At 35.8% G+C, this 23,614-nt stretch overlaps 1 protein-coding gene across 2 annotated transcripts in view; it reads left to right on the top strand.

Annotated features, from left to right (window-relative positions):
- Positions 1 to 20,115, top strand: part of Syt14 (synaptotagmin XIV) — a 125,447-nt gene extending 105,332 nt beyond the window's left edge. The window contains exons 6-8 of one of the 2 annotated variants that reach the window (XM_013015151.1): positions 14,533 to 14,722; positions 17,243 to 17,299; positions 18,543 to 20,011. In XM_013015151.1, the coding sequence (XP_012870605.1) occupies positions 14,533 to 14,722; positions 17,243 to 17,299; positions 18,543 to 18,856 (561 nt within the window). In that variant the 3' untranslated portion in view covers positions 18,857 to 20,011. Of the gene's footprint in view, positions 1 to 14,532; positions 14,723 to 17,242; positions 17,300 to 18,542 lie in introns of both variants that reach the window. The other variant, XM_013015152.1, reaches the window with a different exon arrangement.
- Positions 20,116 to 23,614: the final 3,499 nt, after the last annotated feature.

Raw genomic sequence — 23,614 nt, forward strand, 5'->3', positions numbered from 1 at the left:
CCTGAAAAGTCTCTCCAGTAGATAGTATAAAATTTAAGACAGAATATCGGGGCTTGAGGACAGTCAAATAAGAGATATGAAAAAATAAAGGACACTTATATTAAGAAACCAAACCTAAGCATCATGGGCATCGAAGAAGGAAAAAAGAGGTGCAGTTAAAAAGGTAGGAAACATACAATAAAAGAATAGGAGAAAAGTTCTCTAGTCTTGGGAACAGCCATCCAGGTCCAGGAGGCTTTCAGAACATCCAACAGACCAGACCAGAAAAGTGACACGTCAGTGGATTGTGAGGGATGGAGGAGAATGATAAAAGGGCTGATATTGACAAGATGTACTATACTTATAAACTGATTTCAATGATATCCCCTACTGAAAGATAACAAAAATATCATTAAAAAAATGAAATAAAATTTTAAAACACTTGGCTTTAAATTTTTAAAGAATCACTTCAAGATATATAAGTTAAGGGCTGGGAAGATGGCTCAGTGGTAGAGCACTTGCCTTGCATGCCTGAGACCCTGGGTTCGATTCCTCAGCACCACATAAGAAAAAAAAAAGAAAAAAGCCAGAAGTGGTGCTGTGGCTCAAGTGGTAGAGTGCTAGCCTTGAGTTGAAGAGCTGAGGGACAGCGCCCAGGCCCAGAGTTCAGGCCCCATGACTGGACCTCAAAAAAAAAAAAAAAAAAGATATATCAGTTAAAACATTGAAAATCCAGGGCAAGGAAACATTACTGCAAACTTCAAGAGAAAAGTGCCAGGTAACATACAGTGGCAAACACATCAAAACAGTAGCAGATTTCTCACCAGAAATTAAAAGAAAGAACATGGAATTATGTATTTCAAACACTGAAAGCAAACAACTACCAGCTACCAACTTAGATTAATCTGCATAGCAAAACTATCATTTATAATTGAGAGACAAATAAAAATGTTCCATGACAAACCAACTTATGACCACTAAACCAGCACTTGAGAAGTTCTTGGAAGGCATTCTATATATGGAAGAGAGGACAAAGATAATCATAAAAACAGGGAAGAAAAAATCTCATCAGATGAGTAGATAAGCAAATGAAGAGCAGGAAGAATCAAAACAATACAAAAAATGGAAGGAGTTACTGCATATTTTTCAATAATAGCCCTGAATTTTAGTGGTCTTGATTCTCCGAAATGAAAACATATAATGGCAATTTGTATTCAAATGCAAAACCCAACTTTTCTTTGCATACAAGAAATGCATCTTCCTGACAAAAACAAATGTTACTTTGGAATGAAAAGGTCTACCAAGCAAATAGACCCTGAAATCAGGTTGGCATAATTATATCTGATCCCATAGACTTTAAACCAAAATTAGAAGAGACAAAGTTACTCCCTATTAATAAAGAGAACAATCTAGCAAGGGGAACTAACCATTGTTAACAAATACACAAGTTGTGTTGGCACACCCAGCTTCATGTTTAATGAAGCCAGACTTAAAATCCCAGCATAATGATTGCGGGAGACTTCAGTGCCATGCTCTCACCAATAGATAGGTCATGCAAAAATATCAGCAAAGAAATCTCAGAAGTAAATGACACCATCAGTTGGACTCACGATCCAACAATTGCACAATGTACATTCTGAGCAGTCCATGGAACTTTCCCCAAAGTAGAATATATTTTAGGACCTAAAGCAAGTATCTGCAAACCTAAGAATTGATATAATCCCCTTCATTTTTATACATCCAAAATGGAATAAAACTAGAAATCAGCATAAGAAACCACAAAATATATTTAATCATACAAAGATTGGGCAACAGTTTGCTGAATAAGTGAGTCATTGAAGAAATAAGGGAAGAAATCCAGAAGTTCTAGAATCTATTGAAAATGAAAACAGAAACTACTAGAATCTTTGGGGTTCGGTGAAAGTGGTATTATATTTACACTATGAACACCTAAAAAAACACCCCTCCAACAAAACCTAGCCTAATGATGCACCTCAAGTTCCTAGAAAACAAGAACATACCATACCAAAAATTAGCAGACAAATAATGAAGGCTAGGGCAGAAATTGATGAATCAGAGCCTGAAGAAACTATACAAAGAATGAGTGGAACAAAAAGTTGATTCATTGAAAAGATTGATAATCCCTTAGCCATGTGCAAAATCCTGTACTGGACATTTCAGATCCAACCCACAAGAGGGGAGGTATTATTATTTACACCTATTTTTCAGATGATAAAAGTATACTTAAGTATCTTTAACTATTCCAAAGTCACTGTCCTAAGTGATTAGACAATCAAAAAATATCCCCAACCTTTTCTAATTTCTTTCCCTTAGGAGAACTACATTTTTAATATTCCCCAGAGTTCTGGATGTTAATCAGATTCTGCCAATTAAATGTGTTTGTGCATGGTTTGCAAGGTGAAGAGGCAGAGGCCATTTTACTGCTTCAGGCAGGCAAGTTCAAGTTAAGATGATTTCCTCCCAGCAACATTCTAATAGCTAGTTTTCAGGCCGTTGCCGTGGTGTGGCAGTGATGGCTTGCTGATTCCTTGATTGAGCTAAGCTAGTATTTTGTAACTCATCTCTCTGTCTATACAAGTAGTTCCTTTGGCTTCCTGCAGGATTGGCCAATATCCTGGTGCTCACCAACTCTTCTGACAATTTTATAAGTTCCTTATGTCTTTCTTCCAGAGGTACACAAAGTGGAGTGTTTCCTTCACTGGACCCTTTCTGATGCAGTTCACAATGAAAGCTTGGTGTTGACTTCAGAGTAAGAGCTCAATGATTTGATTCTCCACATAGTGGCCTCCAAATTGGATATCATGCCGATTGCAGAAGCAATCACTGTGACTGCAGGGGGCGGGAGGCTGCACTGATGAGCTCGTGCCTATGAGCTAGGCAGTTTGATCTTCCAAATCACATTAGATGGGAGTTAGACGTTTTAAAACTCATTTTAGGCCGTTGATGCTATACTGAGATTCCATCTGTTGTTAATAGGGTTTGATTTTAGTTAAAAGGGTTTATTTTAATGTATTGTTTCTGAGAATAGTTCCATTAGTGGAAAGAGGTAAAAAGCAGTAGCCATTGACCTTGTGCAACTTGAATGGCACTTCCAGGTGCTGGGTGCAGTATGTGATACATATTAACTCACCGGCTGAGGTAAGTGCTAGCACCCTCCACTGATAACTGAAAAACACAAGGTGTAGGAAGGTAAACTGAATATGCAGAAAGTGTCCAAGTAGAGATTTAAATCATCTGTCTCTACAGTCTGTGCTTTGCCATTCTTAAGTTCTTATTACATCTTATGATAATTTCGACCTAAAAGGTCAAAGTTCCTTAGTTGAGAGTAGTTGAATTTGCCTAAGAGTGTTGCTAGAACCTGGTCTAATGTATGAACATTCCTTATGCTCATATTTGGGCATGGGGGCGGGGCGCAGGGGGAGGTGGCATGGGTAGTCCATTTATTTGATTATTTGCTTGTTTGAATCAGGGTTTCACTTTTTGGTCCAGATTAGCCTTGAATTTGTAATCCTTCTGGCTCAGCCTCCTGAGTGCTGGGATTACCAGCATACATCCTCCTTGCCTTAGTTTCTTGAGTGTTGGAATTACAGACATGTGCCATCTTTCCTAGTTTGTAATTTGTTTTTGTTGTTTAAAAAGTCAGCATTCCAAAAATGTCAAGATTATTACTTTATTCCCAAAACACAATGTAAAATAGACTAAATTGACTCAGGAATGAGAAGTAAAAGTGTCCTTTGATTCATCAGTACAGGTATGCCACTGAAAATACATTTTAACTAAAATAATATGAAAAAGTGTGATAGTTCTAAACTAATAAATTCTTGATGTTCTTATGTTTATTTACAAGTCAAAAGTCAGGGTACCACTACTGGAAGGAAGTAATGTTTGGATCTTTAGGACAAAAATCAAATAAGATAAGATGCTCTTAAGTCCCAGGTGTCTAATCTATGGCTCTCAAGTTGGATCTGGATGGGGTAAGAATTCTGCCCAGCGCCATCACACCGAGAAGCTGCCGAACGCATAAGCTTTTTAATTCTGTAAAATATAGCTGAAATTTTTCAATACCACTTTTTTCAGAGCCAAATTAATGAACAATCTGGTCAGCTTGGAAGCTTTCTGAGGTGTAAAACCTTATAAATGGAGCTATTCCGTCAATGGGCAAAAGTATAACCAAAACCTGTGTAGATGGATTAGTATGTAGCTCCTGCACAGGTCTCTGTTTAGTAATACATCACTGATGACTGATCAGGAATCTTGCTCCAATAAAGGAACATAAAGATTTTTTTAAAAGGATTGAATTTATGACAATGAGGAAACATGCCTTTCATTGCATGTAATACGTGATATCATTGATTAGTTTTTCTTTGGATTCAGCTTATATAAACAAAATTTATTGTAGCACTAAAGCTATCAAAACTAAATTGTCAGAAACTGACCATTTTATAATTTCCTGGGCTTCATTGATCTTTTAGGAACACACAATTGGGGAAATTCACCATGTGGTCCATTAATTGTTCTCAAGACCATATTTATAGTATAGTCCCACTTGGATATTCTGACATTTACATTATACAAATAATATAAGGAATGAAAACAACATGAAAAGATTTGTTCCAAAACAGCACATTGTGATTAAGTGAAGTAAAAAAGCATTGCTATTTCTATCTCTGCTAACATTTCACTTACTGGAACATCTTCAATACTCTATGAAGATATATAACAGCAACATCATATTAAAAAACTGAGGTGGTTGGGAAGCTTCATTAAGCCTTTCAGAAATTTCCTCTGTATTTGCACTTTAGGGAACATATAAATCATATTTTGCCATTTCACTCATCGGTGACTTATTCGTGACAATTGAAATTTGCATCAGAACTAATTTTCAAATAGTCTGATTTGTGTCTTAAGAGAATTATTTCTATTTTAAAGTTTAACAAAGGAAATTTGAGACTTGAGGTTTCATAAATTTAAACTGTGGTCATCATCATCCCAATTCCTTACTTGAGAGTGTATTAAAGATTTTTATCTGTATAAATTACCATACTTCCTGTTATTACTGTCATCATCACAACAATTCTGTCAGTATCATGGTTTTTTTTGTAAGAGTAGTTCAATTTGATTTCTTTTTTTGTGAGAATTCATGGTGTGCTACCATCATAACCCATTTCATTACTATTAACATTGTAGATGAATAACTTTTTAAATACCTTCCCAATTATATGGATACTTTTATTAATATAGAGGTAGAATGTGTTATAAAATGTCAAAGAAGATGTAAATTGTTAAATGACTTTATTATTAGTTATACAAGGGGAGTTCACTGTGATATTTCCATACACATGGCAAATACATTGGACAGAGTCTTTCACCCCCTTGGTTACTCTCCCTTATCCACACTTCCTTCTTAAAACAATTGTGTATATATGTAAATTTTAAGTTAATTTCACATTAGTATATAACATTGAATACTTAAGAAGTATTCAATTAGCCGGGCGCTGGTGGCTCACGCCTGTAATCCTAGCTACTCAGGAGGCTGAGATCTGAGGATCGCGGTTCAAAGCCAGCCCGGGCAGGCAGGAGAGACTGTGAGACTCCTATCTCCAATAAACCACCAGAAAACCGGAAGTGACGCTGTAGCTCAAGTGGTAGAGCACTCGCCTTGAGCTGAAGAGCTGAGGGACAGCGCCCAGGCCCAGAGTTCAAGCCCCATGACCAACCAAAAAAAAAAAAAAAGTATTCAATTTACTTTCATTATTCTAGTAATATATGTATATATATCAATATTGTATACTACATTTTTATCATGGTTTGAATATGAAGTGTTGCCCAAAAGACTCGATTCCTATCACAACAGTATTCAGGAGTGAGGCATTGGGGAAGTGGATCATGAAGGGTCTGATCCAAACCATTGATGGACTGGATCTGTAATTTGATAGCATTGTTGGAAAGAGATGTAAATTAGGAGATTAAGCATATTTAGAGGAAATAAGTTCCTTGGAGGTATGATCTAGACGATTGTACCTTGCCCCTGGCTCCTCCTGTGAATTCCATGCTATTAGAGCTCTATTCTAAAAGCCATTATCTATGCTTGTATCTTCAAGATACTCCCATGTTTTCTCCTAGTAGTTTCAAAGACCAAGTGTTAGGCTATGGTCTTTGGTTCATCTGTAATTGATTTTGCTACAACATAGAGATAGGAATCTTGTTTCAGTCTTCTACATGTGATAACCTATTTCATCTCAGCTACTGTGATTTTGTGAAGACATCAGATTCTAATCTTTTGAGGATCTCTTATATGTGATGAATTGCTTTTTTATCACTTTCAAAAATTTCTGCTTGTATTTCACCTATATATCTATGTGTGGATAGCTTTCAGAGTATGCTGTTTGGAGTTCATTGTGGTACTTGGATCTCCACATGATTGTCTTTTTTCACATTTGGAAAGTTTTTAGTTATTACTTCTTCAAGTACTTTCTGACCTTTTCTCTCTTCTTCTCGAGTCCTAATATGCGTATATATGTTATGTTTGAAGGTATCTCTTATATGTCTTTAAGGCTATCTTCATTTTCTCCTCTTCTTTTTCTTCCCACTGAGACTAGAAATCTGTTTGATCTATCTTCAAATTCACTTTCTTCTGACAATTCATATCTACTATTGATTACCTTTAATTTCTCATTTCAGTTGCATTTTTAAACCCAGGATTTCTGTTTGGTTTTTTTTTACAGTAATTTTTGTCTCTTTATGGCTAGCCACTTCTTTGGTGAGGCATTGTCATATGTTTTAGTTCTTTGAATATATTTACAGAGCTGATTGTGAGTCTTTTATTTGTTAAGCTAAATGTCTAGACTTTTTTTTGGACAACTTTTATTGAATGGTTTTCTTGGGTTGGTTTGTCTGTTAATAATGCTTTCCTGTTTCTTTGCATATCTCATGCTTTTGTGTGTGTGTGTATTAGTCTTGGGGCTTGAACTCAGGACCTGGGTGCTGTCCCTGAGCGTTATTTGCTCAAGACAACACTCTACCACTTGAAGCACAGTTTCATGTTTGGGGTTTTGGTGGTAAATTGGAGGTAAGAATCTCATGGGCCTTCCTGCCCAGGCTGGCTTTGAACTACAATCTTCATATGGCTTGAACTCAGGACCTTGGGTGCTCTACCACTTTGAGCCACAGCTTCTGGTTTTTGAGTTCCTCTGGGCAGAAGATAGGAAATAGGGTTAATTTTAAGTGGTACAAGGGATTTCCAATGCTTTTCTTAAATAAATACCCCTCAGACTGATGCAAAACATTGGTTAATTCAGAACTGAAGACGTTTACTTGGATGGTTTTTGCCAGTGACACGTTGCTGTTATGGAGGGGGAAGACTTCCTTACTTTTACATTCTGTTCTTAAATATTTTGAGTAGAGATGTGTCACCACCAAGGTCAATTTCATGGAAGTCTACTCTGTCTGATGTATATATCCTGTCATGGACACTGGTAAGTGAAATGTGATCAACTGACCCAACATGATTTTTCTTCTAGAAAGCATCTCAAGCATCTCAAGGCTAGTATACATTTGTTATCCCAAAAGTATAAAGAATACTTGACAAGAAATCAAAATAATCTAGGAGGAACTGTAGCATTCCTGTTCCTATAGCTACCTATGAATTGAGAGCTTTTACCTCTTGAGAATCTAATTTTTCTCCATCAAAAATGGAGGGTTTTTTTTTTGTTCATGTTCTATCTACTAGGTAATAAGATTGTTAGAGAAGATTAGTAGCAAGAATGTGTTGACTTTGATATGTTTCCTTTTGTTTTTGTTGCCAAAATAAGGTTTTACTCTTTATCCCAGGCTGGATTTGAACTGGGGATTCTCTTGCCTCTGCCTTCCAAGTTCTGGGATAACAAATGTATACTAGCCTTGAGATGCTTTCTAGAAGAAAAATTGCCAGGCTTTATCTGGTTGGTTATGTGAAATTAAAAGACAAGAAAAAACACAAGATTTGGAAAATATGATTCATGGAAAGTATTTTAATACGTTGTGACCCCACAAAATAAAATGTGGGGAAATGAAGATCAAGTTACTAGGAATGTGATAAAAGAACCAGGGGAGAAATAAACCCCAAATAACATTTTGCTAATTTTCCACCAGGTGTCAGCAGCACGTTAAACAATAGAAATTTTAGGTACTATTTGGACTTGGACATAAATGTTTGTGTGTATGTGTATAAGGCTTGAACTCAGGGCCTGGACTCTGTTCCTGAGCTTTTTTGGCTCAGGGCCAGCATTCTACCACTTAAGCCACAGCTCCACTTTCAGCTTCTTGGTAGTTAATTGAAGATAAGAGGCTCACAGATTTTTCTGCCTGGGCTTGCATTGAACCGATATCAGCTTCCTGAGAAGCAAGGATTATAGGCATGAGCCTCTGGCATTTAGTGAGTGTCTAAATTCTTCAACTATTATGCTGTATTTTATCCTTTTATTCCCTTTATTCCCATCATCAGGTATTTTGTACTTCAATATTTTCAAAAATGACCTATATTAGTTAGATCTACATTCAATATTTTACCTTCAACATGCTTATGATCTCACTTCCTATAGGAATATTAAATGTTATACTCAAGTATAAATTCTCACTTCTCAAAATATTTTAAAGAAACTGAGTCAGCAGGGGGCAGCACGATCTCACAATGTTGAAAATTTGGTCAACTGGCCATTCAGAAACAAGGTTGTGTGGTCCCTGAATTTACTCGAATGAAATATGACTTATAACCGAAACATATAATGCAAATGAAAGTGATACTTTATAACATAAGTCTTACAATATTTATTTGTAACATCAAACACTGGAAATAATGGACTTGTATAATTTTTATACTAACTAGATAAGCATACTGTGAGATGAAAACATTACCAGTCTCACTTATAAACACATGCAGAAACCCAAACATTTTTAAACTTAATTCAGCAAAAAAAATTAATTATGCTACATGCTATATCTGTGTGTGTGTGTGTGTGTGTGTATTCCATCTTCCAGTAGGTATCCTAGGAGAACATGAAGGGGAAAAAACTTTCAAGCCAATGTTATAAACATGTAGAAATGTCAGACTGATTATGTTCATGTTGAGTGCAGCAGAAGTGGGTATATAACATTGTATATTGGTGCATATGGTATAAATTGATCACAGGACTTTTTTCATGACTATTTCCACATGCTGCTGTGGTCAAATGCAGGTGACATGAAATATTTTGCTTTTACTTATTTTACAATTAATTTTTCTTTTACCTTAAAATTTCTTATCAGATACACCTGTTTTCCATTATTATTATTATTATGGAGGGCTTACAAAAGAAAAAGAATTTCCTGCTTCTGTTTTCAACTCTCCTTAACCCCTGAATGCCACTGGTGCCCGAGGAGCATGGTGATGTGTTCTTTCCTCTTCCCTGTCTCCTGGCGGACAAATGACTGCATGCCAAACCCGTGCCATACCTCCTGAGAAGCACAAAGCAGGTCTTTCCCATTTGGGCCAAAACAGCAATTTCACTAGCTCCTCAGGAGTGTGGGCGAAGGTCTAGCAGGAAACACAAGGTTGGTTGCCTCTAGTTTATAAAACTATTTCTTCTGCCTATCGTCCGTATCTTTTTCTTATGACCATAGAACTTGGGGAGCTGACCTACTCCTGTACAACTGATACAGACACCTGTTACTATGATAAAAAATACCAAGGCAGCTACATTTGAAAGAAGCGGGGTTTGTTTAGCCCATGGTTTTAGAAGTTTAAAGTGTTCTCATAAGGGTCTCCCTTGTCAATAACACACCCTGTCAGGAATGTATGTATATCTATCTCTTTTGATGGTTCGTTTCCCCTTGTAAAATGACCAGGCTTCCATCTTAGAATCTCCACTCTAATGATTTTTAGCTAATCTCATGCCTTCTCAAAGGTCCCACCACTAAACACAATAGTCGGGTTAAGTTTCTACCCTCATCACATTAACATATGACTTTAAGGATTAGATTTATGCATGAGTTGGAGAAGAAGTCTCTTCAAACCATCGCACAAACTTGTTTCCAAAGCCCTTGTTAAATCTCCTGGGCCATAAGCACTCAGGAAGCTTCCCTTTTTCAGAGGACTCAGGGCTGCAGGAAACCATGTGGCTGCCTGAAGGAATCTTCAAAGACTGTCGAAAATGAAGCCACATCTGGGGAGCAAACTTAAGAAATACATAAAGAGGAACTGGTTCCTGTGATAGGTTGAGGTCTGATTCCATGAGTACCTGGAGTTACCTCTGTATGAACGGTGTTCCACATCCTTATATTGCCCGAGTCTCTCAAAGCTGAATATTCTGTCACCTGCATCCTAAAGCGCACCATACTCCCACTGTCACAAGCAGATTGTCTTCCGGGATACCCTGATATGTAATCTCTTCATCCATGGTGCTCTTCATTGGGTTGTCTAATAGATGACAGTTTTACAACCTCTACCAGTATACAGTCTGGTTCCTTACGTTGGCTTTGAGGTCGGCAGGGAACAGGATTGGAATAGTATGCTGTTCTTGCTTTTTCCTGAAATCTCTGGTTGTCTGCTCCTTACCTACTTCCTTGGAGCTAGGAAATGACTCCTAGAGGAAGCCTTCTAGTAGAGGTGCTCCAGCTTTGTAGCAGCAGGTGACACCCATGTACTCCCATCTCCCCATTTTCAGAAAAATGTAGTGGGAGCCTTTTGTATGTAAATAAAACTTAAACAGAATACTAACCTTTCAGCCATAGTGAGAACAACTTCAACAGAAATGTATTCAAATTTATAGTAAGTATTACACAGTTCTGTTTTACCTTTTAAAAACGTTAGGAGTAAGTAGCTACAAGTAAGCTGGAATCAATTCAATATTAATGAAAAGCCCAGTGTGCTTACTTCTGAGACATTCTGTTGTGATTTTAATTGGATGGCGTATCTGGATGTATTTAGAAGGTCACACCTAATTGTGACCTATGTGACACCATTAAAGAAATAGAAACAACTGGCAGAGGCACTAATTCTGGAGCTGATAAACATGATACAGTTTGTTCATTTGTCTGAAAATTCAAGTCACTTTTTCTCTATTCTCATAAAATTGTTTAGAATCCTTCACCCTCTGGCAAGAGACTCCGAGGGAAGGAAGCGGGTAGTATTAGAAGTAAGATATTCTGCAAGATGGGAAGAAGTTTTACTTTGGGCAGCCTGTGGGACTATTCCTTTAAATAGGCCTAGTTATGATCGGAACTTATCTGACTTTGGGTTAATCACTTGCAGTTCCTGGCACCCAAGCAAGCCCCAGTTATAAATTAGTGGTGGGTGCCCAGAGATTCTGGAGAGTACATGGAAAGGAGCAGCATGCCCTGAGGAGCTGTGTGAAGAGACCCACTGGAGCATGCAGTAGCTCCATGTAATTTTGATTCAATATTCCTGGGTTTGCATAGTGATTCTGTGCTGCTTCTCTGTGCTCAGTGATCTTGAACTGCTCACCCCGGGTCATCACCTGGGCTGTGGGCAGTGGAAAGGCCATGAGCATAGCACTTTTTTTAAGATAGAAATTTAAAATAAACCCTTTTTTAAAGAATAGAGTTCCCTCCCCCCGGTCCCTTACTTAAATACTACTTACTGTATTTCAGCAGGGCTTACTTGAATACAGTGTGATCACCAAGGATTTTAATGCCCTTGCTTTCTTATTGGACTTGGAGATAAGCATTTTCACACAGTAATTGGACCTTAGGACTCAGAGAGGTCTTTCCCATCATCTCCTTGGTGTTAGCATGACCTCTGTGTTGACAGACAGCTATTAAACTCACATCTTATTATCTGGTGATGTTAATGTGAAAAATACTGTGTTATGTAGAACGGATTTCACTGTATTCTAACAGATGCCACTGGTATAATAGCCTAATGTAACAAATGCACCAAATATGTTCAAGCATGTTTTTGACACTATTTTCATAAGTGGTGATATATCCTAATTGAAACTTACTAAAATTATGTTTTCTCCAACTGTCATGAAAACATACCAAACCATGTGGGGTTTTTTTGTGTGCTTGTGATTTAGCAATATAAGATATATATTCTTTTTGGCTTCTCACTCTGATTTAGAATTAGATTTGAAAATTCAAGATTTTATCCTTGTGAAGATTAGTCCAAGGAGCCAATTCAGTTTCCAAATATGTGTTAATTCTCCCTCTTGACTTATACTGCAATAGTAGATTTTAACTTGAAGGTTTATTAAAACATTTTAAAATTATATTATTAGAGTAAAGTGGCCTGTCTGCCTGCTTTCCTTCTTTCATTTCTTCTTCCTTTCTGCATATCCTCCCTCCCTCTCCCTCTTTCCCTCCTTTCTTCTTTTTCCTTCCTTCCTTCCTTCCTCCCTTCCTTCCTTGATGAAGGAAGAATCTTTCAGAATCTTCAAAGAAAGTCTTAAATATTTCCTTAATCACTGTATGTCTGTATTTAGTATACTCTTGCATCCATCCTATAATCTTTTTCTTATACCTTTTTCCTTGTCAAACCCAACACACTTAGAAAAGAGTTAATACCAGAGGCAGTACTACCTATTTAGGACAACGGAACTACTATCTAGGTCAAGACATTTAAAAATGGCTATATACCCCCCCCCAAAAAAAATCTCTACCATGCATTCCCTGGTCACTGTTCATTTTTTCCCCTTCCCAGAGTTAACCACAATTTTTTCTTGCATAGAATTACTTGGTTGCTTTCTTTATAGTGTTACTACCTATTCGTGTGCCTGGAGCACTATGATTTAGTTTGCTCATGGTCTTTGTTGTTGTTTTGGCTTGAGCAATCTTTTTAATGTGAATGAACAGAATTACACTGGAATCCTTTTGGATTCAATATTTTTCACTCAGTTACCTTTGCAGCCATCGTAACAGCTTTCTTGCCTATATAGTAAGTATTTCATTGTAGGAACTACCTGCAACTTGTTCATGCATTCTGCTGTCCAGACAGCTTCCAGCACTAATAATGCTGTGGACAATCTTTCTTGTCGATTGACCAACTCCTCACACATTTCTAATGGTATATTTGTGGGAGTGAAATTGCCAGCGCACAGTGTTTGTGAATCATTACTGTTAGTTAAAGCAGTACCACTTCACACTCCCACCAGAAGAAAAGATAGTTCCATCTCCCGTGTCCTCATCACACTTGATATTCTTCTCGCCCATCTGTTGCTTGTGTTACCTCCTGGTTTTAATTTCCATTTCTTTGATTGGTAATGAAGTCAAGAAATGCAGAGAAGTCTGTTGATATTTTTACTGGAATTGTATTTAAGCTATACATCAATATGGAAGGAATGTTCAAAAGAATGGAGCCTTCTAATACATTAGCATAATTTTTCTATGTAGTGGTTTTCAATTTTTCAGGAAGATTCATTGTTTTCTGTATAAAAGCTTTGCATGTCATGTTAATCAATGCATTCATTCCTAGTTATCATATATTTATGCTAGAATAAGTGATTTTTTTTCCTGGTCCTGGGGCTTGAACTTTGGGCTTGAGCATGATCCCTGAGTTTTATTTTGCTCAAGGCTATTGCTCTACTCCTTGAGCCACAGCTCCATTTCCACTTTTTGGTGATTAATTGGAAACAAGAGTCCTGTGGACTTTACTGCCTGGCTTCTAATCACGATCTTCAGATCTCAACCTCCTAAGAAGCTATATTTTGAGGCATGAGCCATTAGTACCTGGTTATTATGAATAATTCTTATCTTCCCTGCTTGTACTGTATTTACTCATTTGTTCATTTGGTCAGTTACTGAGAAATGTGTTAATATCCCCATTGGTTATGAGTTCCTTTATTTCTCTTTCTAGTTATGTAATTTTTATTTTATAGATTCTGATCCTATGTTATGAAGTGTGTGCAAATTCGTAATTATTTTATCTTCCTGGTGAATGAAATGATTTATCATCATTAGTGTGTTTCTAGTGTATTTTACCTCAGTAATGCTTATTTCTTTTTTGTTTGTTTGTTTTGTTTTGTTTTTTTTAAAGGTAGTAATGCTTATTTCTTTAAAACTTAACCCTGATTACTAATTATTGGTTCCAATGCATCAAATTGAGTTGTTTTTTGTTTTGTTTTGGGTTTTTTTGGTTGCTATATGCATGGCAAATTTTACTATTTTTAGCTTTTCTGCATCTCCGTGTTTTAGATGTTGGCTTATGAACAGGAGACAGCTTTATTTACTGAAAGCATGCCATTCTTTGTCTTTTAAAGGCATGATCAAGACATTTGATGTGAGTGAATCCAAATCAGTGTCAATGTTTTAGGTCAATAACCTTTTTAGCCAACTCTCTCATCTTCGGTTACTTCTTTGACTCCTGTATAGTGAAAAGACATCCAGGGACTTGAAATACTTTTAAATTGGTGTTTGGGAAACTTGGCGTGCAAAATCTTGTCTTCATTGTGATTCACCTACTGAGTTCCAGTAAACACTCATTAACATTAGGTCTCTTAATACATTTTGTTTTTGTTTTTGTTTGCAAAATACTATAAGAATTTCATTGTTGATTTACAGGGCTGTGACTCCCAAATGAGCGTGTCAGAAATGTCGTGTAGTGAAAGTACCTCCTCATGTCATTCTCTGGAACACGGCTCAGTTCCAGAAATTCTCATTGGCCTGCTTTATAATGCCACAACTGGACGATTAGCAGCAGAAGTGATAAAAGGCAGCCACTTCAAAAACTTGGCAGCAAACAGACCACCCAGTGAGTGAAAAAATTTATTCTAATGTTTTCTGCACTTACGGGACTCTCGGCATTAGGGCTTCAATGCTATCATTTTAGTCTTAACCAATCAAAATGAAATGGTGAATCATCAGCTAATCTGTTTCATGTTTTCTATTTCCAGTCATTTGGGAAGTAGAAAAATTTGAAATTCAAAATATTAATTGTATGGTGACAGGAATCTTAATTTTTCATAGTATCTACAGAATAAATTACCCCTATCATAGAGATTATCTTATAATGCGGGAAAAGTTACAGGGTTTTTAAAAAGTGAGTAATATTCACAAATATGAACAGAAATGTATAGATCTATTATAGTTAGCTGCAAATTAATGTTATCTTCTGTCTGCATGTAGTAATCTGAACTAATATATTTACATCTACATTTTCCTTTCTTTTGCCCTTAATAATTTAAGAAGAAACTTATTTCCTCACATATTCTTTTCCTTTAAAATTATAGGAATTACGGGTGAGCTCAGTGCAAGCATGTGTTTAGCATATACAAGGCCCTGGGTTCTATACCCAGCACCAAAAAAGAAAAACTTGTAAGCCATTGTTGTAGCAAAGCCCGTTCTTAGATGGAATCAGCTTTACCTTTACCAGAGCAACTAGAATAAGAACTCCTTGTTACTTACCTTAGAGAAGGCTAACAGGTTATCTCTGCCCAGACTTTCTGCCTCTCTTCTCTCTCCCAGTTGATGAGTACAAAGGCTAGGTTTTAAGAGTACAGAGAAATTGTCCTCCAGTGTTCCTCCCAAACAGTTTGTTATTATCTGTGAGATGAAAACTGAGAACAGACCAACTTTGCTACATTCTCTAATATTAAAGTTATTAATAACCTGAATTAATATTTTGAAAGGCCGTCTCAAATGATATATTAGAGAAAATTTGCTTCAAGATTCCTAGAGACTTGTTTAGTGCAGTCTTTTACTCCAGGTATCAACCAATTTAAGGAGGGGAAACTTTTTCATGCTCAAATTAAATAAACTTTGCTTCTAAACATCATAGAATTTATTATTCGGTGGAGGGGAAAAGTCACAAAAAATATATTTGGTTTGCCTCAAGAAATGTTGGAAAACTTGCTTTTTGTATATATCATAGAACACATCTGTCCCCCAACTAAATGTGTGAAGACTAAAATTAGAGCCACATTTCTTGACCTTAACAACTAATCTAATTCCCCTAAATCTGTTGGTGTTTTAGTTTTTTAGTTTTAGTTTTTTGGGGTTTTTTTGTAGATAAAATTTCATTTATCACAGAGTAATTTAAGATGTAGGTCTGACAAAGAAGCTTAAAGAAAAGATGGAATTTAGTGTTACTCCCTTTCCCATGTCAAGGAAAAAAATTAATAGGGAAAATAAACCATTCTTGAAATGAACAGACTCAAATGACATAGAGAGACAACCTGAATAAGATGTGTGGGTGAGAGATAGGCGTGGTGAGGGCCCAGCACCCACCTGGCTAGACGGATCCAGATTCAAAGGTGCTGCTGGAGCACTACCCCAGATGAGAGATCATAACTTGGGGTTACATTGAGCCACAGGCTACCAGTTTCCCCCTCATATTTTAGCTAATACTTTGAGAAAAATATTGGACAAATAGTGAAGTAGAGATGCTAATGAAGCATCAGAACTTAATGACATTCGGATAAAATAGAAAAACAAGAATCAGAACTAAAACGGAGGCAGACCCAGGGTTGGGTAAGAAAGATTAGCATCTACAACACAGAGTCTGTCTGTCAGATTAAAGAGTGGGTATAGCGTTTTCCATTGTTTTAGGATTAGATCTTCAATATAAGGTTACTAATAGTATTAGCTGGAGGCAGCTAATAAGTAAATGTTAAGTTTTTTGTTCAATAATTATGTGATAGTAGAATGTAAAGGAGATAGTTTGATAAAGTAAAATGCAAGACAGTTCTATCATTTGTTCTAAACTGTATGAAATTATAGTGCTTCATATATATCTAGGTTCTAAGCTTTGAACTGTGTTATAAACTGAATAATCTGTTTTATCCAAAGCAACAATCAAGAGGAAATAAAATGATAGTTCTAGTTTATATTTTGCAGAACTTAGTGTTATATTACATCGGAAGCAATAAAACTATTACTTTGAAATATTAAATATTGCATGGATAAATTTAAATTTTAACATAGTAATGATAATCCTATAATGACTTTTATTCAGTCTTTAATAGCCTGATAATTTGCATGATTCTATGTTCAATGTGCTTCAGACCAAGAGGATGTCATTAGAAAGATATCTCCCTTTAAACCAGTGTAATTTTTGTTTAAGATTACACAATGATGTTAAATTTTTTCATTCCATGAAACTTACCAACAACCCTTTTGTTTAACCCTCTACCTGAATTAAAATGCTAAAATTTGTGTTTTTCCACTCCAGTGCACAATGTTTCCTCTTTAATTCTGACCTTTGACCCTCTTTCACCCAACGATTGACATCTGGTCATTATTTCTTTTACTGCTTTCCACCCCCTGTTGTCAGATGGACTGTTCTGTTGTCTAAAACACTTGATAGGTGGACAGGTTTATATAATCCGAGGTGAGTTCCTGTAGAGGCTAATTGGATGTTGTCTTTTCATGCAAAAACAAAATACCCTAAAACTTGCCAGCAGTGAAACTGTCCACCATGTTGGTTTCTAAAATTATGCACATTAATTATCTGTGGTACTTTAAATAAAACTAACTTAGAATTTATCTCTGATTATGGATGATGGTATTCAGAGTATTTACAAAATATGCAAAACTTTTTTAAAGTTTTTATTTTTTCCACTTGTTTGTATTTTGATTTATGCAACAGAAATAGATATTTGGTGAGAAATATTGCAATTGTCTTTGAAATTAGTTGAATTTTGATGTAAAGTACACATGATGGATCAACATGCTGAAGATCATTTGCATGAGTTGAGAGAACTTGAAAACACAATCTTAATGAGAGGATTTATCTCCCATAAAATCAGGCAATGAAATGTTTTATTTTACTTTGTATAACAAACATCACATCAACTTTTTTATAATTCATAAAAATAGTTAAGGTATAATACTTAAAATTTTACATTAAATTGTACCTAAAAGAAACCTTATAACAGTTATTTTAATTGTGAAAAGAAAAGCACATTAAATGTACTCTTGCATGAAACCAGAAAAAAGTTTGACTTGGTTTGCTGAACATTGAATTCTTAATGCATTTGGCTTCATTTTGGCCCTTGAATGTTTGAAATATATATTTAAAAACCACATCCATGCAGAGATTTTTTTGACATTTCATCTTAAGCTGTTTTAATGTCATCTTTGCATTCTTGTCTTCCTTTTTCCCTCTTCACCATTTGCCTTCATTTCTATTTGTTTGTTTCTTCTTATTCTCTGAAAACACAGTGGAATGCTTTACAGTGTTGTGGCTAATTGAGCTTGCTAAGTGTTTATTAATGCTATGATGTCCTGCTTAGTGAAGCTAAACGGGGATGGTAATGGGCAGGGGTGGTAGTTGGGAGGTCAAGGTTGGGATGGGAAGGGGTGAAGAAAGGATTATGAGGTATACCTTTAAATTCTATTATGGAGAAACAGTGAGGTGAAGATATTACTACTCCCAGAATATTTTCAGCCTACCTAGCATTCTCTGTACCCATCACATTTTTATAAGCATACATGAAAATGGAATTGCTTAAATTTCCATTAAACATGGTATACACCATATCCTTATAAGGTGCAAATACTTAATCTCAGCTTTTCCCATTTTTGAATCCATTTCAAATGATATTTGTGGTATGTTGGTTTTTTTTCTTCAGATACATATGTTAAGTTAACACTGCTGAATTCCATGGGCCAAGAGATGTCCAAATGCAAGACATCCATCCGCAGAGGGCAGCCAAATCCCGTGTACAAGGAAACTTTCGTTTTTCAAGTGGCTCTATTTCAACTTTCTGATGTGACACTGATACTGTCTGTGTATAACAAACGCAGCATGAAAAGAAAGGAGATGATAGGCTGGATTTCTTTAGGTCTGAACAGCTCTGGAGAAGAGGAACTCAATCACTGGACTGAAATGAAAGAGTCAAAAGGACAGCAAGTATGTCGATGGCATGCATTACTAGAGTCGTGATGGATAGGATAAACAGGAAATTGATCCAAGGCAGCATTATTTCTGATTACAACCCTGCTGTTTTGACCTGGTCACCATGAGAAGAGCTGTGCTTTGGAGAATCATACTCAACAATCTACCAAAATGCTTTAAAGTCTATGAGAAAGAACATCTAATGCCGACATAAATGAAGAAAAGATCTGTCTCTGGTAGCCTTTGTTTGAGAAGCTTATGTCACTCTTGTTAAATTAACAACCCTCTGGAAAATGAATAACAGGCCTTTGAGTTGAAGTTAATTTTACTTTAGCAAAAGAGCCAGTCATTTTGTGGAAGATTATCGATGATTTGAAAAATCAGAATTTTAGTTGCAACATTACTTTAAATACCTACATATACTTTGACTTGCCAGTCCCTGGTATTTATAAATTTCTTTAATGCTCGCCAACACTATCGTGAGTCGTATATAACGGCGAAGGGTTTCAATCACATTGAAGATAGGTCATTTCAGAAAGTGATGTGCTATTTCCGTGCCCTTCATTTCTTTGTGCCTCGGTTCTTTTCCATAGCATTAAATCTAATTGTAAGCAGTTTACCATCTTCATAAAGGAATTTTTAAGAGGTGTTATTTTTTAAGAAGTTTACTTCTTCTTTTTCCTCTGCTTTTGCCTGACCCAAAGAGACCAAGTCATCGACTGGTCCCTTGCGCCTTTTAGACAGGTTGTACTGTAGAACTACGTAACTTTCTGTTGAAAGCACTTCCTGTATTCTTGTATTCCAATGTAGGAAGCCCATAGAGCAGAACTTTATTTTAGAATTTCTTTCAGTGATTAACTCTACCACTAGTAATGTGAGAATTCATTATTTTCTTGCAAATCGGAAAATACAGTAGATATAAGGTGTGGAAGACTAAAAACAATTCAAGTTTAACCAAATTTGAATGATCTGCTCTAAGTATTTAGTAACCAACACTGCATAAGTCAGGTAGAGTCAAAATAAGAAACTCTTCTATCTCTAAATTTTCACTCTAACTTCAATATCTGTGGTGGGATAAAGACTGTCCAGCTCTCAGTTAGAATCAGAACATCAAGTTCAAAACAGTTCTGAGATTCCTTAAGAAGTTTCTAGTGACTTGTGACTAGGCTATATGAAATTTCCAGATACCTTTCTTCAACGTGATGTCATCCTGTGCCTTTCATGTAAGTTCAATTTGCTCATACAGCTTGCAAGTTGTATTTGCAAAATTAGGCCTTCGATTTTTATTAAATGTAAAGATTCCTCAGAACAGTGTCACACGATCTTTATTTCCTCTGAAATATGTAAAAGTTGTATTATGTGCTAATTTTTAATGGCAAGGCACTTTGATTTGTTGTTTTTATATTTAGAAACTGATTAGTCAGAAATATTATAAGCTATTTTCTTTTTAATTTTGCTTCTTACCTAATATATAAGTTTATGCATATACCTTATTAAATAGAGTATGTTTCATATATATGAATTTTTTCTCTTTCTCATTTCTAGTTAAACTAGATAAAACATACAATTTAACAATTACTAAAAAGCAGTATCATTGTTCCTAGTCCCAACTAAGTACTATATGTTATTTTAAGCTAGAATTTGTTATTACTATAATAACGAAACCATACATAGATATTATTTCTTTACCTTGGCTGTACTGAAAGGCCTTAAAAGAAACCCCCCAAAGACCATGAGATCCTATTTTTTTTTTTAGTTTTAAAAAGGCAGCTCTATGTATTCACACACATGAATTACAAGAAAAAAGTAAATTTGGACAACCTAAGGCATGAAATGTGAGGATTGCATTAAGGAGAAAATTCATCCCTTTTTTTTGGTACATCAATAACTTTTTCCACATTTTTAAAAATATGTTAGGTTATAGAGTTACAACATGAGTCAAATGGCAAATACTTCACTTAGTTATTTGTCAAGTACAGTATGGAAAAAAATGAAGTAGGAAGCAAATTCTGCTGAAAACTTGAATTGAGTCATTTGATACTATGGTTATCTTTCTTGTCTTTGAAATAACTGCCTGCATTACTAACAACTGGTATCTACCTTCCTAATTTTAAAAAAAGTTACCAATCTGATTTGTAGGTGTAACAAAGTTTAATCAGAAACACTAATGAGACCAGCTTAGTGCTTTCACCATTAGTGTAAAAAAGACCTAATTAATAGTTATTTGTTAAATAACAGTTTGACAAATAGCCTTTCTTCAGACTATGCTCAGAATTGTGTGCAGGCTATGATAGCGCTAGAGCTTCACCTGGTAGAAGTAAGTATCACATCTTATAATAGGGCAAAATAATTAGCTTATCTTTTACATTGCAGGAGTTGACCCTCCATTTACTCCAGCTTCCAAGTCTTCAAAGATAAATTGTATTTATAGGTACATCTATACAGACCTACACACACATAACATGACGTGTGTGTGTGTATAAGTATCTGTAATGGTGGAGGTGCCTGGCTTTTTTGATAATTGAATAGACATTCACATCTCACATTTATGGTCTATCTTTCTCTATGTAATTACTAGATGTTGCATTTGGTTTGGGGTGCTGTTTGCTGCCATTCTCTGTAGACAGCAAAACATGTATCTTTTTATCCTGTGGTTTGACACAGCTTCATTACTCCCTCAAAATTGTCTATTTTTTCAGAAAGGGATTTAAATAGAGTTCAAGAACCTACTTCATGCTACTGAATCTGATGTATGAGAACCTACTTCATGCTACTGAATCTGATGTATGAGACAGTAGTACATTTTGTGTTTGAATTCACAAGACAGCTTAAAGGCAAATCTTATATCACCGTAATTGCAGCAAAAAGAGGCCCACTGGTAGACAGCAGGTGTTGACTCAGAAGCTTGAGACAGACTGCCCACTTCTGATTGTTCTGCTAAAATCCCCTAAGTTTTATAATCTAATGAAATCGTCCGATATAGTAATTGACTGGCATCTGTGGGAACCACAGAGCCTGGAATTACAGTCTCCCAAATGAGCTGCAAAACATAGTTGTTTATTACTACCCAGGAAATAGAGTGTATGTTGCCTCAGTAAAGAATTTGCTTAGTATGATACCATCTTACCTTTCAGAAGCTTTCTTCTAGACTCTTGAGGCCTCACTACTAGCCACATTTTATTAGAAAACAACTTGCATATTAAAAGTAAAAAGGCCTCAATTTGTTTTTTTTTAATGGAAAATCAATGCAAACAATTACCTAAACTACCCTGGCTAATATACTTGAGTTTTGATGTTGGGCCTAGTGGGATTGTTTCACCCAAGCTACATGTTAGATTATTCGCTTATTACTGTCATCATTTTTGTTTTACTTACCAAGTGAAGGACATAATCATGACTACAAGGTAAGATTGCATCTACAGGAAAGGCAGAGTAGAACTGAGATGTTCTTCAAGATGAAGGTGAATGGGAAAACAAACATTAAGAGTTTGTCAAGTGCATTAAAAAACTAGGTCGGCCACTGAAGTGCAAATCTTAGATGGCATAAGAGCAGTAATCACCAATAAAGTTTCTTAAGGTCCTTGTTCACACATGAATAGAAACAATACAAATTCATTTGCATGAAATGTTCATTTTATACACTCTATCCACTAGACAATTCATAGAGAAATTCTCATCAATAGTTGTACTGACAAGTTTTCATTTCTTTTCTTTCCATTCACTGTCCCTGTTTATCTGTGTTGATAAGAAAGACCTGTGCCTTCATTGTACTTATTGTGCTCTCCTTGAAGTTTTTATTATGTTTCTTCTACTAAAGGTTTATTAACACTTGACAGGAATTGCATACAGTTTTATTACACATGTCTCTTTCCCCTAAGGTAATAGGGAAATGCCTCATCCTTTTATCTTTATGTACTCCTTGGCTTGAAGTAGACACATAATAAATACTGAAGTGATCTAAACTCTCTATGGAAGAAATCAGTAATACTGTTAGGGTAAGTCTGATTTTGTATGAATCTTGCATTATGTGTGGGTTTATTTTTCATTCATTTGATATATAGTTATAAGAGAATCAACAATAATATGTCCTGTGTTATTCTAAGCACTGCAGATGTGGAGATAATAAATTGGAGAGGCAAACTCAACTCTTTGTCCTCATGGGGCTTGTGCTCCAAGGTAGGAAAACAGACACAGAATGGTGTTACTTCTCACTAAAGTACTGATGTGTTAAGATAGAGGCATGCACAGAGAACTGTGGCATTTTGTGGAGAAGTACAACGTGGTGTTCATGAAAATTTCCTGCAGAAAATGATCCCTGGGTTGGAAATTAAGAAACAAATGTTGCCAAGACTCCTATCAAAACTCCATGAACTTCAGGACAAAATAGGAAATAATGGTTCTCAAGCTATAATGTACTGAAGCATTATCTTTAGAACTTAGTTTGTGCTCCAGAACTCTCTTTCCAGACATCCTGTTTTTTGGGGAGTCTGGAGGGAAGCACAGGAATCTAGATCTGAACAAACTCCCCCCTCGACCTGGAGATCATGTCTGAGTTATACTGATAAAGAATATTGACATTCTCATTACAAAGAATTATCAGTAGCAGTATTTAATGCCCATAGGTGAAATATTTAAGTATGATAGTGATAAATGAGAGAGATTATACATTACTACATTTGTAGTAATGATCTTTTCCTTGCAATTCTTTCTTTAAAAAAAAGACATTTAGTGAAAAATTAAAAGTAATATTTATGAGTTTCTGAACATAACTTTTCAAAGTGGTCCTTGATGTAATAGTTAAATTCT

The sequence above is a fragment of the Dipodomys ordii genome, unplaced genomic scaffold (assembly GCF_000151885.1).
Source record: "Dipodomys ordii isolate 6190 unplaced genomic scaffold, Dord_2.0 Scaffold26, whole genome shotgun sequence".
Lineage (NCBI taxonomy): Eukaryota > Metazoa > Chordata > Mammalia > Rodentia > Heteromyidae > Dipodomys > Dipodomys ordii.